This window comes from Tigriopus californicus, chromosome 11, assembly GCF_007210705.1.
Source record: "Tigriopus californicus strain San Diego chromosome 11, Tcal_SD_v2.1, whole genome shotgun sequence".
NCBI lineage: Eukaryota > Metazoa > Arthropoda > Copepoda > Harpacticoida > Harpacticidae > Tigriopus > Tigriopus californicus.
Genome location: NC_081450.1, coordinates 8,738,341 through 8,753,840, shown reverse-complemented (window position 1 = coordinate 8,753,840; position 15,500 = coordinate 8,738,341). Strand labels below are relative to the sequence as shown.

The 15,500-nt window shown below is 40.5% G+C and overlaps 2 protein-coding genes across 3 annotated transcripts; one reads left to right on the top strand and one right to left on the bottom strand.

The window, feature by feature from the left end:
* Window positions 1-5: 5 nt before the first annotated feature.
* Window positions 6-1,747, top strand: LOC131890214 (small ribosomal subunit protein mS35-like). The gene is made up of 3 exons (XM_059239520.1): window positions 6-432; window positions 938-1,179; window positions 1,268-1,747. The coding sequence occupies exons 1-3, from the start codon at window positions 155-157 to the stop codon at window positions 1,699-1,701; spliced, it is 954 nt and encodes a 317-aa protein (XP_059095503.1). The 5' UTR covers window positions 6-154; the 3' UTR covers window positions 1,702-1,747.
* Window positions 1,704-14,795, bottom strand: LOC131890212 (PAS domain-containing protein cky-1-like). 2 transcript variants are annotated; one of them, XM_059239518.1, is made up of 9 exons: window positions 14,381-14,795; window positions 8,421-8,680; window positions 7,833-7,894; window positions 6,105-6,194; window positions 5,807-6,001; window positions 5,534-5,718; window positions 2,865-2,971; window positions 2,428-2,581; window positions 1,704-2,345 (listed from the first exon to the last, which is right to left on the bottom strand). In XM_059239518.1, the coding sequence occupies exons 1-9, from the start codon at window positions 14,437-14,439 to the stop codon at window positions 1,793-1,795; spliced, it is 1,665 nt and encodes a 554-aa protein (XP_059095501.1). In that variant the 5' UTR covers window positions 14,440-14,795; the 3' UTR covers window positions 1,704-1,792. The 2 variants fall into 2 exon arrangements, with proteins under 2 accessions (XP_059095501.1, XP_059095502.1); XM_059239519.1 differs by lacking the exon at window positions 14,381-14,795 and adding an exon at window positions 8,737-8,817.
* Between the last annotated feature and the right edge of the window lie 705 nt (window positions 14,796-15,500).

Genomic DNA, 15,500 nt, shown 5'->3' with positions numbered 1-15,500 from the left:
TACATACACACAATTGATAGTTTTTCGGACGGAGCGTCCCTGGCCTGGCCACAGAAGAACATCTCTTGCCCCCATTCGTTATCCGCTAGCCACGCTGACCATCCTCCCTTTTAGCCCTCGCTAGAGCCAACGGTCGGGGGTGGGAACCAGGTCCATGTGGTCCATGATTGCGGCGGGGGCGGCTACAGCTTCGCCTGCTATAGCCATGTCTCCCATGCCCGTACGGGCTATAGTCCATCGAGGGTCGTGGAGTAGGTGGGGCGTGAGTGGGTGGGCCGCTCATGGGGTGGCCCAAGGGCCATCCACCTGTCGAGCCAAAAGCGATTTCAATGAGGAGGAAAAGGGCATTTTCCGCGTGCTCGACGTGGGTCGCCCCAAAGAGAAGGCGTCCTTTGAGATTCGGAAATTTACCCGGAAACAAGTGAAACATAGGTAATCAATGGAACCATGTTGAAGTTTGTGTTTTTGAAATATCAAATGTAAAAAAAACAATTTTGCTATTTTTAGAAACTGTCCACAAAAATGTTTCAAAAATTAAAAAATCGACAGAATTATACAATGCAAATCAATCAAGATTCGAAACCACAAGCACATTCATCCTGGTTAAAAGCAAGCACAATTTTCAGTCCTGAGCTTTTTTCTTTAGGATATATGAAAATCGCAAAAATGGCAATTTTGTTAAGATTGCCTTAAAGCTTCAAGTTTTCTCACTTGTGAAGAGAGAAACAAAATATTAGATGCCATTGTCGAGCGTGATAAAAGAAACAAGTAGTTTTTGATTTTTAGGGGTCGTTTCAAGTACACCATTGTAAAATGTAACAGGAATACAGTTTCTTTTTTAAAAGAAAAGGAACGAATTACTGTAATTTTGTTACTTGTAATTCTGTTACTACGGCCCTGATTATTCATGACTCTTTCTGCCTACCACCGATCTCAGGGAAAACGAAATGCCTGTGGATCAGGATTGGGAGGCTGTTTGGCCCGGGCCCCGCACCTTTCATCCTTCGGCCGTACCCCTGCCCGTACGTCAAGGCTTCGTGCAACACAAAATGGGCGTTCGCCCGCCCAAGCGAGCCAATATCGAACTCATGAAGACGCCCAATTTCCTGCATCTGACGCCACCCGTGGTCAAGAAACAAGCCACCACCCTTAAAGAGCTGTGCACGCCTTGGCCCCCAGGTATGAGCCCGCCATTCCCCCATTGAGCGTTCGATCGACCGATTGATTGATAGGTAGATGTGGCATTCATGTTTTGTTTTACCGTCAGGTAATTGCTTCAAGGCGTTCCCCGTTCTGTCGACCACAACAGACTATCTGAATACGAGTTCTTCCATTCGCGATGCTCGCGCTCGACAAGTCGATTTTGAAGTCAGTGTGGATGCTTTGACGCCGGACCCACGGATCCGCGAAAATATTCGGATCCTCTTGGATATCCCGCCACAGCGCGGGGCCGGGGCCACCTTCAAGTTTTTGGCCGCCAATTGCCCCACCCGGAAGCAGAATCTTGACCACGCCGAATTCCTCCTTACCGCCATCTATTTTGAATCACGGAAAAACGATGTGCTCGATCGCGATGAGCGCCAACCGTTGGCTGGGGCTGATCTGACGGGCGAGGCCGCACATCACGTCTTAACGGAGGGCGAGTGCCGCAGCACCTTGGCGGATTACAAGAAGTCGGTGCTCAAGGCCAAGCTCTCCTAACGTCATTTTCAGGTCTTTTCTATTTCAAATACATATGTGGCTATTACATATACCATATTCATTCTGGCCCATATCAAAGCTATAGTGACTCTTATTCCAAAGAGGTGTAAGTACTCGCTTCGTCGTGATGGTAATCTCGATTGTTGTTCTTGTCGTTGTGACTGGCTTCCAAGCCCAGGCGTTGATGCGATCCTCTGCTTTTGTCACTCTTATGCCCGCCCACCCCTCGACCGGATCGCCCACTAGCCACACCCATGGGTGAGGCAGGGGAACAAGAGTTGGATCGACTCCGGTCCAAATCTGGCCTTTGAACGTTGTCGGGCATGCGGTAGATCCCGCCCGTGGGCGAAGCACTCCGACCGTTGTTAAAGCTCTTGAACGAGGGTTTAATGGGATGAAACATGGAGGCCAAGGCCTCGGCCCGACCTTGCTCAAATTCCATGTGCATATCGTACATGTTTTCATTGAAGTCTTCGTCATAGGGCTGGGTGGCAGGTGGAGGCAACATGTGCAACATTTGAGGGTAGATCGAAGATAAGCTGCCTGGATGACCTCCGTACGCCAGATTATATTGAAGCCGATTGTGAAGCATGTAGTAATGGTACAACCAGCCATTCGATTGCATCACACCCGCCTCCTCCGCACTGCAAAACGTGACCAGAGACACGTGACATCACCGGTGGTGTGAACTGGTCAATGCGAATGTGACCCATAATGGACACGTACCTGAGAATCTGATGGGTGCATAGGATATTCGGATTTTGATCCGTGTCACCGGCTTCGCGCAATTGAATGACTGTGTGGCACCAGATCCATGTGCCTTCGGCTTGTTGCAAGCGAACCAGGCAAATGCAAGAGCGATCACTTTCGGACTGGGTTACTGAAATCAAAGCAATGAACCGAAAAAGTCATACTAATTGAAGGCCTTCAGAAGTTTGGCTCAGAAATGTGGATGGGATGGGCTTTGTAAAGAAAAAAACGATTGAATTATTGACAGTGTACTAGAAACGAGAAATGTTATGAACGCATCCAAAGGAAGGCAAGTGACTTGGGGGTCCATAAACTTTTGAAATTGGATGTTCTACTTGTCACAATACAACCCCAATCTGTTGTTGCCGAATAATTGAAACTGCATATTGACGATGGTCTCCGTCATGCCTTACTTAGCCTATGTTTGGTTTCAATGTCCTTGACACTCTCGGGATGAAGTAGATTGTACCACGATAATCCGACCACATCGGCTGACTTGTAACCCAAATAATACTCGCCACTGAAATAAAAAAAAAAGAAACATTGAAGAGCTTGCTGATTCAGTTTCTATAAACATTGGGGGAAATTGTTTGGGAACATATGGATAAAGATTGGGTTTGGGTCAACAATAGTTTTGATTTTCTTTCATTCTCAACAATTGAATCTTAGGCCAATTGTATGCAGCTAATGACATTTTCCTTCCTTGCAAAAACAGTCGCTTCTTAATGTATTCCGAAATTTGTATTATAAGGTATGTCTTCATCGATACATTGAAAGCTTAATTGATGAATAATGAAGTCAATGATTACACTCTGACGATGCAATCTTGACGGTTTATCATAAGCCTTGAATTTTTCTAAATTTTGGGCATCCTAAAACGGACCATTTCAGCTGTGCGTCAAAGGTTGCCAAAATTGTCTTATTCAAAAGCATTAGCAACGAAACCAATGCACGACAAGACTTACATCATATCTGACCATATCTAGGGAAACTGTTTGTCGACGCAAGACAAGAAGACCAAACTTTTGGTAAAATCATACGACAGGCCCAAAACGTCACGCCTCACAGGGCAAATGAGATGAGGGAGGCACGGCTTTGATTTTTTCACAAGTGCCAAAACTATCCATTCAAAACTGAAGGCGTGCCATATATTGGATCCTTATCTGCTTCCTTCTTTACTTAAAGTTCTTTGCTTGGGACCTTTTTATTTTCTTCTGTGCAACAGGATCAGATGAAGGATGGAATCCTCAGCCAGAATCTTTTAGCATCTTTTTTTGTTTGGCTTTTTAGTGCTTTACTATCTGCAGCAAAGAATGTAATCCCCGGCATAATCAAAATGAAAGATTATGGTTTGTCTAGTTGTTACCATTTAAACTCTAAGCAATTTTTGGTCTACCAACGAATTGAATAGGTCAAATTCAACTCCCGTTTTTTGGTTTAGGAAAGTCTGCAAAAAGAGAGCTTGCAGTTGAGCTACATCTGCCGTCATGGGTTTGATCCGACCCAAAACTATTTTGTGAACAAAAACACCAAAACAGTAGGGTCCAGAATAGAGTCATTTGTTTTCCATGATATCTGTATCATTTGAAGACGTATCCTAATGTCGAACATTCCAAGAAAAAAAGTTAATTTTCGGTGAACTCATAGCCTAGTAAATACATTTAGGTGCCTAGATTTTGTAACAGATAAAAATGCAGCAAGAACGCTAAAACGGGCTAAAAGCGACCTTCTCCCCATTGTAGCAATTCTTTTTGCATTATTGCAACTTGTTTTTGCATAGTTAAACCTTTATTTGCACATTTTTGCAACCTTTTTCAACTGTTGACAACTTTTTCTTCGTTCTTTTTCAACTTTTTTCCGCATTTTTCTCTAAAAAATACTTCTGTTAAAAAGGCAACTTTTTTCTTGAGGTCTACTAATGAGTTATGAGCAGGGCTTGAGTAACGCTATCGGTAATGTGGGTTTTTCAGGAAAGTAACGTTATCAGTGGCAGAACGGGTTTTAGCCCTCCCGTTCCCGTTACTTTTTTCTCTTATAAAGATAAAGAAAATTGCGTAAAGGTTTCCTGTCCGATTCTTTTTTCATTCTGTCTCAAACGCATAAACTTACTTGCCACTGATGGGATCAAATAAATGATCAGGGGAGTCATTTGTAAGTAACGGTAGCTTTTTTTCGGTAACAGTTCAAGCCCTGGTTATGAGTAGTGACCATAAATGTAAGTATGCCCTAACTGTTAATGAAGATGCATCCGCACAAAATGCATTCGTTAGAGAGTAAAAAAAATTAAGCGCTGGTATGTATCAAACACCTACTGTCGTGATTTCGATGTCCTACCTATGTACTCAATCCCTAAGCACATTAACCTAACTATCCCCTTTTCCTTTGGTCCTCAGCTGTACTTTTCAATCATTCTAAAACATAATAATTTTACGCCTATACTCTTTTTACACACCACAAGATGTTCGAGAGTGTTTTTTGCAAAAAAAAAAACAATAAATGCTACTTACGGTAGACGGCTAGGTTGCAAAACTCTCATCCCTTCAGGTAAACCTTATCGGTTCATTAAAGAGTAAAACACATGTAAAATAAAACATCCTTACATTTTTTCATAAAAGAACTTTCTGAACAATAAGGAAACATTTGGTTTAAAGTGGAAAAATTATTGGTATTTACGACGTGGAAGGGAAGGTCAGGCATTAGCAATGGTTACTGGGCGTTTGGCATTTAGTTTTACAATGCGGGCTTACAGTAGAACGAATTTTCAGCTGTCTAGTAGGGAAGTAAGCCGTTAGCCGTTTGACTTCACTAAGCCTTTCATTTTAGGACTAACTGCATTTGCTTTAGTGCCTTGATTTGAATCAGAATGAACATGTATAGATACTGAATAATGATTCCTGTCTGAGAAGAGAACAAAAGCCTCTCGTGATAACAACAATTAGGCACCTAATCCATAACTTCATTTGATGAATTTTAAGGGCATGAACTCACTTTCCATCAATCGACACGATCCTCATATCCAATTCATGAACGGACGTGAAGATACTGCTGTATGGCCAAGGCGGATGTACGGGCATGAACTCACTTTCCATCAATCGACACGATCCTCATATCCAATTCATGAACGGACGTGAAGATATTAGTGGCTCCTTGAACGATGGACTCTCGTGTTTCGGGCATGGCAATCGGGGTGCACCAAGACAAGAATACGTTCTCATTTCGCGAACACAGAGGCAGTACACCGGAGAATTTCCCTCGAATTAGAACCACCTGTATAAGACGGGACAATGGGTATACTTAGAATCGGTAAGGTTCCTCACATACGATTACTCATAGCTTATCAAGAAAGTCTTCGCACCTTTTGATCGCCAAACCGCATTTGCCGCCGGGAGTTCCTGGTCACATTCATCCGACAGAGGAAGATTTTATAATCACTCCCGTCGGCGTAATTGTCGCCATTCGTGGGTCGTTTGGTGAGTTCGGACTGAAGCGTAGCGTGGTCCTGTTTATCAATGATGTCGTACAAGCTGTCCCCGTGGATCAAGAGATCCTCCTAGAAAGTGGAGGGGGGCAATGGGGACGTTCAGACTTTAAAAGCAGTTCAACCAAACCATGTTAAGATGTCAAGAAACAACCGAGTCAGGATTATTTCTTACCATAGAGTGACCCAAATATTCGGCGGCATTATCTGAAATGTATAGGAGTTTCCCACTTTGCGTGGACATCATGAGAAAACCACTCATGGCCTGAAACAATACAAGAACAAAAATGAGATTTGGATCGGGTGTAGGCGAATTACCTCACTACTTGAAACCAACGAGAAGAGTTTGCATTGTTCAAGTACCCATCCTTAGTAAAGAATGAAACAGTTGGATAACCATTGAACATTTGGAGATTTTTTTTCCCGTCGTCGTTCACGTATACTTTGTAACCCCTTGTATACAGTATTTATCTGTGCATGCCTACTTTCTTATGGCTAATGGTTCTTTTTCTCTGTGTGCCTTCATCTTCTCGTTGTTCTCTTCTCGTTGGTGGCTGGATGGTTGGATGCTCGGTTGGTTGGTCGTTTCTTCCTTCTTGTTCATGCCCTTCCACTACTACAGCTCTACTTCGTTGTTAAGCAAACAAGTGTTGCTGTGACGTCACAAAGGTCTTTGTGTTGAGAGGCTCATTCTCATCTCGCCAAGAACCAAAGATTCAAGAAAAAGGAGAAGAGAAGAACGAAAAAGTTCGATCATCATTCGCCTCATCCTCTGTATCATCATAGCCATCATCACCACCATCGTCATGAGATACTGTACCTCTCTGTCCGCTCTGAATAATTTCAAGGAATCCGAGCAGAATCCAAGCACTGAATGCTCTAATTGCGTTTACCACAACCTGATGGTCATACTCTCATATGCATAGCGATATGACAGAGTGTCTGAGCCGTTCTGTATATAGTACTGTACACACTTGATCAGAGTACTGTGTGATTGCTTGCTTCTTTCAATGAGCCTATGTTTGAGGTTAAGTCAAGTGGTGCGAGAGAAATTGCAGAAGGTAAAATTAATGAGGAGTTCTAATTTTTCAGATTTAAGGGGGCTGGGCGATGTCATAATCAGTCGACCATTGGCATTCCAAAGTTGACCTAAGTTTCTTATTTCAAAGTCGGTGCCTGCTTTGAAGCAACCCTTCTTCAGATCATGAGTAACGCTTCTCTTCAAAGTTAACCAACCAATGACACCATTTCCTTGGGGAAAATTGTATCAATGCTCAGATTATTACCCTTTGTGCGAACCGTCGATGCGGTTTCACATCTGCGGTAAGTTCTAGTATTGCAAGGACTCTTCTACTCCGTTCAAGCCTCCAACCAATATCATGGTTATCTCAAGGACGAAGATTATTGGTTTGAAAAATGAGTCGGGAGTGAAGGGAGAGCCATCAATAATTGATTAGCACTCAACATTTCCTCGATAACCTGATCCTTACAAAGAGTCTCAAAAATCCAAACAATTTGCGGGCTTATTTGAGACAAAAAGACTGTAATATGCTATAGTGCTAAAGCGAATAGTTTTGAACACGGTTTAGTGTTTATTGACATTGACCCAAAATTATTTAGTTCACCAACGCTATCTAATTTATGTTTCAAGGTAGCCTATTAACATGCAAGAACAAATATTGATTAAAATAAGGTTCAACCATTTCACTGAATGCATGCGCCTTTCCTGCTCGTTGTCATCTAGGTAGAAATGATAAGTGCTCGCAAGAATTTGTGTTGTGCCTAAAAGATAGGCCAATCTATTTCCATTGTTTGCGAGGCTTGATTTTGACAGATTCACCCAACAAGAAATGCCATTGAAACACACGGATCCAAACATGCCAAAAGAAAGATGTGTTCTTACCTTGGAGAATCCAAATGAGGGCGTGTGAAACAGGGTTGGAGCGCGTCCCAAAGACTTGAAAACTGCAATGCGATGGAGACCAAAATTGACATCATGAGGCCAGAAATAAGTACGATCTATCAAATGAGCATGCGTGCTTCTAGCATTCGATTTTTCTTCTTCTTTTATTGTGTTTCCCCCTTCTCCTTCTCTTTCTCTCTCTCTCTCTCTCTCTCCTTCTTAGTCTGATCTCTGGGACTTTTCCAATGAATGTGGTTGTTCTTGGACTGAGCGGATATCCAAGCAGTTCTGAAGTTGGCAGTTGTTGTGGCATTGGTCTTTGAGCGAAAAGTCGTGACTTTTCGTGGCTGGGCCACTATTTGATCGCTCTTTCGAAATGCCAAAGTGAAACTCTCACCAAAATCTTTGAAGTCGTGACCAAACGAGAGATCTTACGACGAATTTCGACTCCAATCCGATCCAGTCCAACTCCAGCGCAGTACGTAAAACCCATGCGGTACAGAAGAAGTCTCAATGGACTCTCTACAGTACTACTCACTACCCCTGGTGCGTGATGGGATTATCGTAATTATGATCTGGAATGCTCACCTTGGTTAAAGTAATTCGATTTTCGTACGTAGACACACACCAAGGCCATGAGTTGTAACTGGGACAGCCTCTGGCGAGTGGATGTGGGCAAGGGCAGTAGATCCCGCAAGTTGGCAATCTCACCATTGATCATGTCCCTGCGCATTTTGCTGGCTCCTTTGGTGGACTTGGTGGAAATCTGACCTCCGCTCCCGTTGACGGATCCGTCCCCACTTTGTTGAGACAACTCATTTAGGTCATGCAAGGATGGTTCAAATGATCTGAAACAAATGGAACGCTATGGAACTGGTAGCACTTTTATAGTAAGAGCTGATACCTAAACTTGCGTTGCAGCGTTGAAGTCACCCACGCACTGTTGTGATAGGCGACCCAAATGTGTCACATGGAAAATCCAAAATGGGACAGAGAAAGGGAAGCGTGGAGGCAAAGCGGATGAATTTAGTTACGTACCCAAACTTTCATTGAGCCAGAAGATGTTAGTCAACTAAGGCATGAAATTGTTAGGAACAAGTGAAAAATTCTCAAGTCCAAAAGTAATAGGGCATGTCAAGTGAAGGAAAAATGTGGTCCGGCACCCTGATTTTGGGCTCTTTTGGGAGGGAGAACTAAGACAAATATCACAGTCAAATCGCATCATCCGCCCATTGGATTTTCAATAATCGAGTAATTTTGAGTGAGCTGTTTTACCAAACCCAACAAAATGAACATGTTTGGTGTTAAACTGTGAACGCACTATCAAATTGGCCCAATATCTTAATGCCATTTGCTTAGACGAGCAGGTAAAATGAAAAAAAAGTCAAAACTCAATGCATGTACAGTGCGGTTTTGCTGGGCGTGTTGTCTTTGATTTTACTCCAAGGAATAACGTCAGTTATTCATGCACGCGTCCACTAGACAAACCCTATAGATAAGGCTACTCTTGAAAATGGGGCTGAGACGTGATGCGACGCAGTTTCCTCACATGAGAGAGGCCCAGGGTTCGATTATCCTCCTTAACCTTTTCCAAAGGCATTTTTTTACTCTAACTACACCCACAGACAGAGAGAAAACATGATGTGGGCTTTAAGACTGCCAATGGGAAACATTGGACGATATGACGGCTGGTTTCGTTGGCCAGTAGAGGCTCAACTTTCCAACACTGGGACTCACCAATTCAAAGCTGTATGAGGTACAAACGTAACACAGTGGTAAAAATACCCTTTAAAGTTTTGATGGAAATTCCCAAGCACATCTTGGCATTTTTTTCCCTCAGAAAATCATGGGGAACAATTTTGATTTTACTGCTTTATGAAATTCTAGCCCACCAAAAAAACTTACATACCTAAAAACATTATAAAAACCTAAAATTTTCAAAAACCTACCCAATGTAAGTTGGGAGCACATTTAGTTAGCTCTTGAATATAAATTATGAAATCATCTATTTCACCACTTCTTAGTTACATGGAATTTAGTGGTCCAAATTTCATCGTTTTTAGCCACAAAATGCCCCGGTTTTATGTTAATTCAATTTCCCAAAGATATAATGTCGATTTTCAATATCACAAATACAAACGATTATTTTTCCTCTTCTTACATAGTCTCATAATAGCTAAAAATGCTATATAATGTCACTTAAAACGCACTAAAAGTGTAATCTTTGAATGTGTGTTTTACAATCATCATGTGTACACTAAGTTATGCATTCACTTGAATTCTGAAGATAATACATACAACAAACAATGTTATAGATTTTGTCCTTTCTTGAAGACTTTGTTGAACTGATTGAAAACAGCCTCTTTAATGTTTCATTGATATTTGTGAAATTTTCAGTGACCACTCAACTAAATGTACCTTAGACGCTTTTAAAAACGAATTTTCAAAAATCTGCTTTTTTGAGGGTTTTAGACATGGTTGTACAAGGTTTTAAGTTAATTTGAAATGATGCAAGAAATGGAAAAATAATCTTTCATGTTTGCGATAATGAAAATTGATATTATATCTTTGGGAAATTGAATTAACATATAACCGGGCATTTTGGGCCTAAAAACGATGAAATTTGGACCACTAAATCGGATGTAACTAAGTAGCGGTGACTTGTGGTGGAAATTGTGTGTCTGGCTTCAATCAGTCCTAACGTGTAGCATTAGAAGACTTCGTGTCAATATTTTTCAATAATGAGCATTGTAATTCAATCTTAGCATAATTGTACAAAACACATTGCATCATAATGCTTTGAGGAGTCAATATTGGGACCCTTAATGGGGTAATGATTGTTGAAGGTTTGAAACAATGTCGCAAAGGTCATGATGGAAAAGCAGTAGTTGACATTGTCAAGCCGGTAAAGCTTCCCTTTTAGAAGCCTATGCCTCAAGTCGTGGAAATGTGGATACTTTGGAATTTTGATGCATCATACTCAAACAGTCCATCAGAATTTGATTGAGAAGTTGTAAGCAATAAGGTAGCAAATGCAACAAAATTTAAAACCAAGAACAACCATAGAGTAGTTAAGAGCAAGCGCAATTTTTAACCATTTCATTGTTCATAATGTGCAAGATGGAAATGGCAAAAACTGGCAATTTCTGTTGAGCTTAAGTTTCCTCGGCTGTCACGAAATGAAAGAAAATTTAAAGGCCATTCTGGAAGTTGAAAAAGGAACGAGTAACGAATAATTTTGTTAGTTTTTGGGTCGTTACAATTACACAATTTCAAAATGTAAGGGCATTACAATTCCTTTTTCGAAAAGAAGGAACGAATTACTGTAATTTCGTTACTTGTAATTTATTTACTAATGCCTTGCAAGAAGTGTGGTTATCCTACTTTCACGCCTCTTTGCAATGTCAGTTAAATTGATGCTCGTTTATCAGTTGCCAATAGTGCTAATGATGCAGATACATCCGCCTTGGCCGTACAGCACTTTCACGCCTCTTTGCAATGTCAGTTAAATTGATGCTCGTTTATCAGTTGCCAATAGTGCTAATGATGCAGATGGCACTTCAAATACATTTTGGCAAAGCTGACCTTTTTCCTTATAGAACTGGAACCACACTAACGATACGTTAGGGACCTTTACAAGCCCATTCCTCATAACACTGGTAGTAAGAAAATACAAAGCTTTTGGTTTACCAATAACATCATAGACCCGCGAGGTCAGAACAGCTCTTGAAAGTAACTTACGAATAATCAGATCTATATCATTTGCATGGGTTGCAGGTTACATGCAGTTGAATATTAGTTGTCAATTTCATTTTTAGCGTGAAGCGGGGAAGGATCTACATTCAATACTGAAGAAGGCGAGAAAGAAGAGAGGAATACTTTCCCGTTTTACCCTCAATTGATGGTAAGGATAAATTATTGCCCGTTAGAATGAAACCCGTCGATGGTGTTATGGAAACGAATGATATATTTTGGGAATTATTTTGATGTTGTGCCACAGAGCTCTCATTTGTCTTTCCAAGCCTTACCCAACAAGAAATTTTATATCCTCTCTGTAAGGATTTGGGTTGCTTTTATGACAACTAGAGCAATCATTATCTGGAGGGAGCTATTTGTCTCATATTAGGTCGAGGGAAACACAAACTCATAGTCATGTTTCCCGTTTGGCTTGAAAGAGAATTCGACCTCCTAAAGTTGAAGCTTTGGGGTGAATGGTAAAGGATTTTAGTTATTTTGAAAGAAAATGGAGCTAGAGTAGACTTACTAAAATGAAATTGTACGATTGCAATGCAATGGTCCTTACTGAATAAGCCAAAATAAATTTAAAGTGGACATAATTCAAGCAATACGTTTCATCATTGCAAAATTGGAAATTGTCCATTCTGCTATGGCATCATTGAAGATGCCAATCTTGACTTTATGTTGTAAAGCAAGCAACAAAACAAACGAAAGGAGAAAAGGACATTCTCCTTCGATGAGGCAAGGACTTTGCTATCACAGTGAATTTTTGAACGCCTGGGAAAAATGAAGGACAACAAACAAACGGTAAATTTTTATACGCTCATGGGCTGACTGTTTCCTTACTCAAAAACAAGGACAGATTTTCCTCGCACTACTCTTGTGTTTTCACCCAAATAATCATTGATATGATTTCTAAAACAAATTGGCCAATTAGAAAGCAGCGTATTTTCTGGTGCCAAATTCATATTTGGTCTCAATAACAACGATTCTGAGAAAGTGTCCGGATTTTAAATTTTAAATCCTCCCTGTGTCCAATTCATTGTGTAAATAACTTTTTATTAAGTTCGTGGCATTTATTTATAAGGCATGCCAAAGTGTCAGGCTGAACTTTGAAGAAATTTCTAAACCCATAATTAGATAGGTATTATATGGCCTTTTGCTGAATCTAAATTCATAGCCTCAGTCAACTATCATTTATCCTCTCATAAGTTTGGAGTCATTGAAATCAATTACCATTGCAAACCGTGCTAATTAACCAAAAACTTATGGCCTCTTATGATTTTTCCATTCCTCATTTCTACATTTTCGCAACTTATTTTGGTCAAAAACCTCTACTTAATAACGAATATCTTTCCCAAGGCTCCCACTTATTTCTTTTGAGCCTTAGTGATAAAATATTTTGGATGCCAGGAGAACTGAATCTTCAAAGATAAGACAAGGTAAATTAAACTAGGAACATTTCGTTTGATTGCAGCGCTCGTTAATGACATAACAAGGCGATATTGTGCATTTGTCACAAATTCATCAAATTCATGCATAAAAGAATAAACCCCACAGGTCTACTTCGTACATAAAGTTTTTTCCGACTATTCGTTAGATACCTCAAGCCTGCATCAAGCGTGCTACATGTTAGGTTTCTAGGCTTTGTTGTTCGCCCACCATTTTTTGAAGAAAATGGAGAGCTTGAAAGGAAAAGAACGGTTACTACATGCTAAATACAATATAGTTTCTAAAGGGGAACGTGTCTTTGTAAAAAATTGTTCAAAACATGTTCTGGCCTTCATTTTTGACGTGAAATTTAAGTCATCAGGTCACTCCGAGTATTCAAGTCGTTGAGTAGTTCAAACTTGGGTGTTCTTCTGTTTCTATTTTTAGATTATCTCTGCGCCTTGTAATATTGGATAATAATTGTTAATTTATTCATGGTAAAATACCATCCCTTGAAAAGAGTTCAACATTAAATTGGGGTCTACCATTTACTACAATTTGGAAGTATTGAAGAATTCGATGACTGAACTGTTTTAGTTTGTGGGACCATAAGCATTCCCATTGCAGAGCTATCAAGTAATAATTTTCATGCTCGATGCTTGAAAATTCAATGTGTTTGCAGTAGATGCATTATATTTGAGCCAAATTAGAATCAATATTAAGTGCAATTCAGCAGAGAATGTTTCCTAATCCTTTATAGATTTTCCTTAAAAATCGTAGCAAATGATTGCTGTAGTTTTTTTTTGAAAAGTTTGATGTTTGGTCAATTTTTGACTCTTTAAAGCTATTGATGGATTGTCAAAGCAAACTCTACAAATTTATTTTTCAAAGCTACACCATTTGACGAGCAATGGCTTAGCTTTCAATATCATCGCCTCTAAAGTATGTTCCTCGTTCATCACTGATTCAAATTCTTAGGTGTCGGTGATTTACGCCAATGCAAGGGAATAAGAATACAAGTAAGAAGGGAATCTCATGTTAAGTCATAGTTAATGAAATATTTGTTTTTATAATTTGTTCTAATATGAACCATTGAGCGCAATGACATTTTGATTATTTGTAGTGTGAATAGGAAAATTTCTGCTAATGAATATCTTGTTCGGTCATTATTTGGGAGGCATGAAGGGTTGTCTGGTCAGCAAAACCATCGAGCGTAGGAGATCTTTCGTTGCTTGATTAAACCTTTAATTTTGTTGACAAATGCGCTTGTTCTAAAACAAGATTGGCATGAATGCTTAGTCCAGAAAGTGAGTGAGCTTGGAGAAACTCGATTTGCTTCCTCATAAGGAAGCAAGCCAATAAAATGGATTTGAACAAACCTGGAATGATGTGTCTGTGGGGTACGATAAGGTGTCATAGGGGTCCAATTGGCACACATCCTCTGGTTCTAATCAGCACGATAGGTTGATTGATCAATGGATTCACTCTCATGCACTCTTGGTCCCAATGTATTCGGCATCGACTTTCGACTGAATCGCATCTATGCTCATGGTCGTAAACAGTTGGCATTGAGGTTGACGTCCTCAGTTCAGCGATCTCTCAGTCGATCGTCGAGCACCCATCGCGTTCTCTTATATGATTGGGTGAAATTCTGGCGAGCCATAGGGCTACAGCCAAACGTCGATCGTCAACCGACCAAGACGTCGCTCGCCCCCGCGAACACTGCGTTCGAGAACTGCGAGCCAAGTAACGGCGAATGTTGGCTGACTTCCCGGTCAGGGAGAAGCTCACGATTCTGGAATCACGAAGCCAGAGGCGAGAGGGGCATTGGGGTTTCTCGTCAGGCCGCGATGCTCGACTCTGTGGAGGATGTTGGCTCAAAGCACGTTTTTCAAGTCTTAGGAGTGTTTTTGTTGGTTTCGACTTGGAATTCCTTTCGTTTCTGAGAAGGAAAGGTCAGTTAGCGTTGAGGAGCTGCTTTAAATTGTTACACTAATGTAAGGCAACTTTTGACAAAAAATTGATAAAAAAGTAAGAAAGAGAATCAATTCAAGAGCGAAGGAACACCTTTAAAATGATAAGGTTAGTGCCATTTAGATTGTTTCTTGGTCAATTGTGAAAAAGCAAGTGGTAAGTTTTCCGTATTTCTTGGAAGTTGGCTTTTCCGTGGATGTGATTTTCTCTAATCCGAAAAGCCTCCAACCCCAATTACTTTCAATTGTCTGTAGACTAATATGGATATCCAGTTTTGGACTTGAAGTGGAACTATTTTCATCCTTTAGGTTGAAGCTTCGTTGCATTTACATGCTGACAACATATTTTTGGCAAATGAATCTTGGCGTTCATCATGTCGAAGAAAACTAGCCAAAAAGTTAGTGGAACACCTTCGTCTGAAGTACAATAACTACTTGATGGACAATTCCTCAGCAACATTTCATCATTAAAATGTGTATTTTTGTAATTGTGGACGTTATTTTACTTTTCTGCATCAACGGCTTA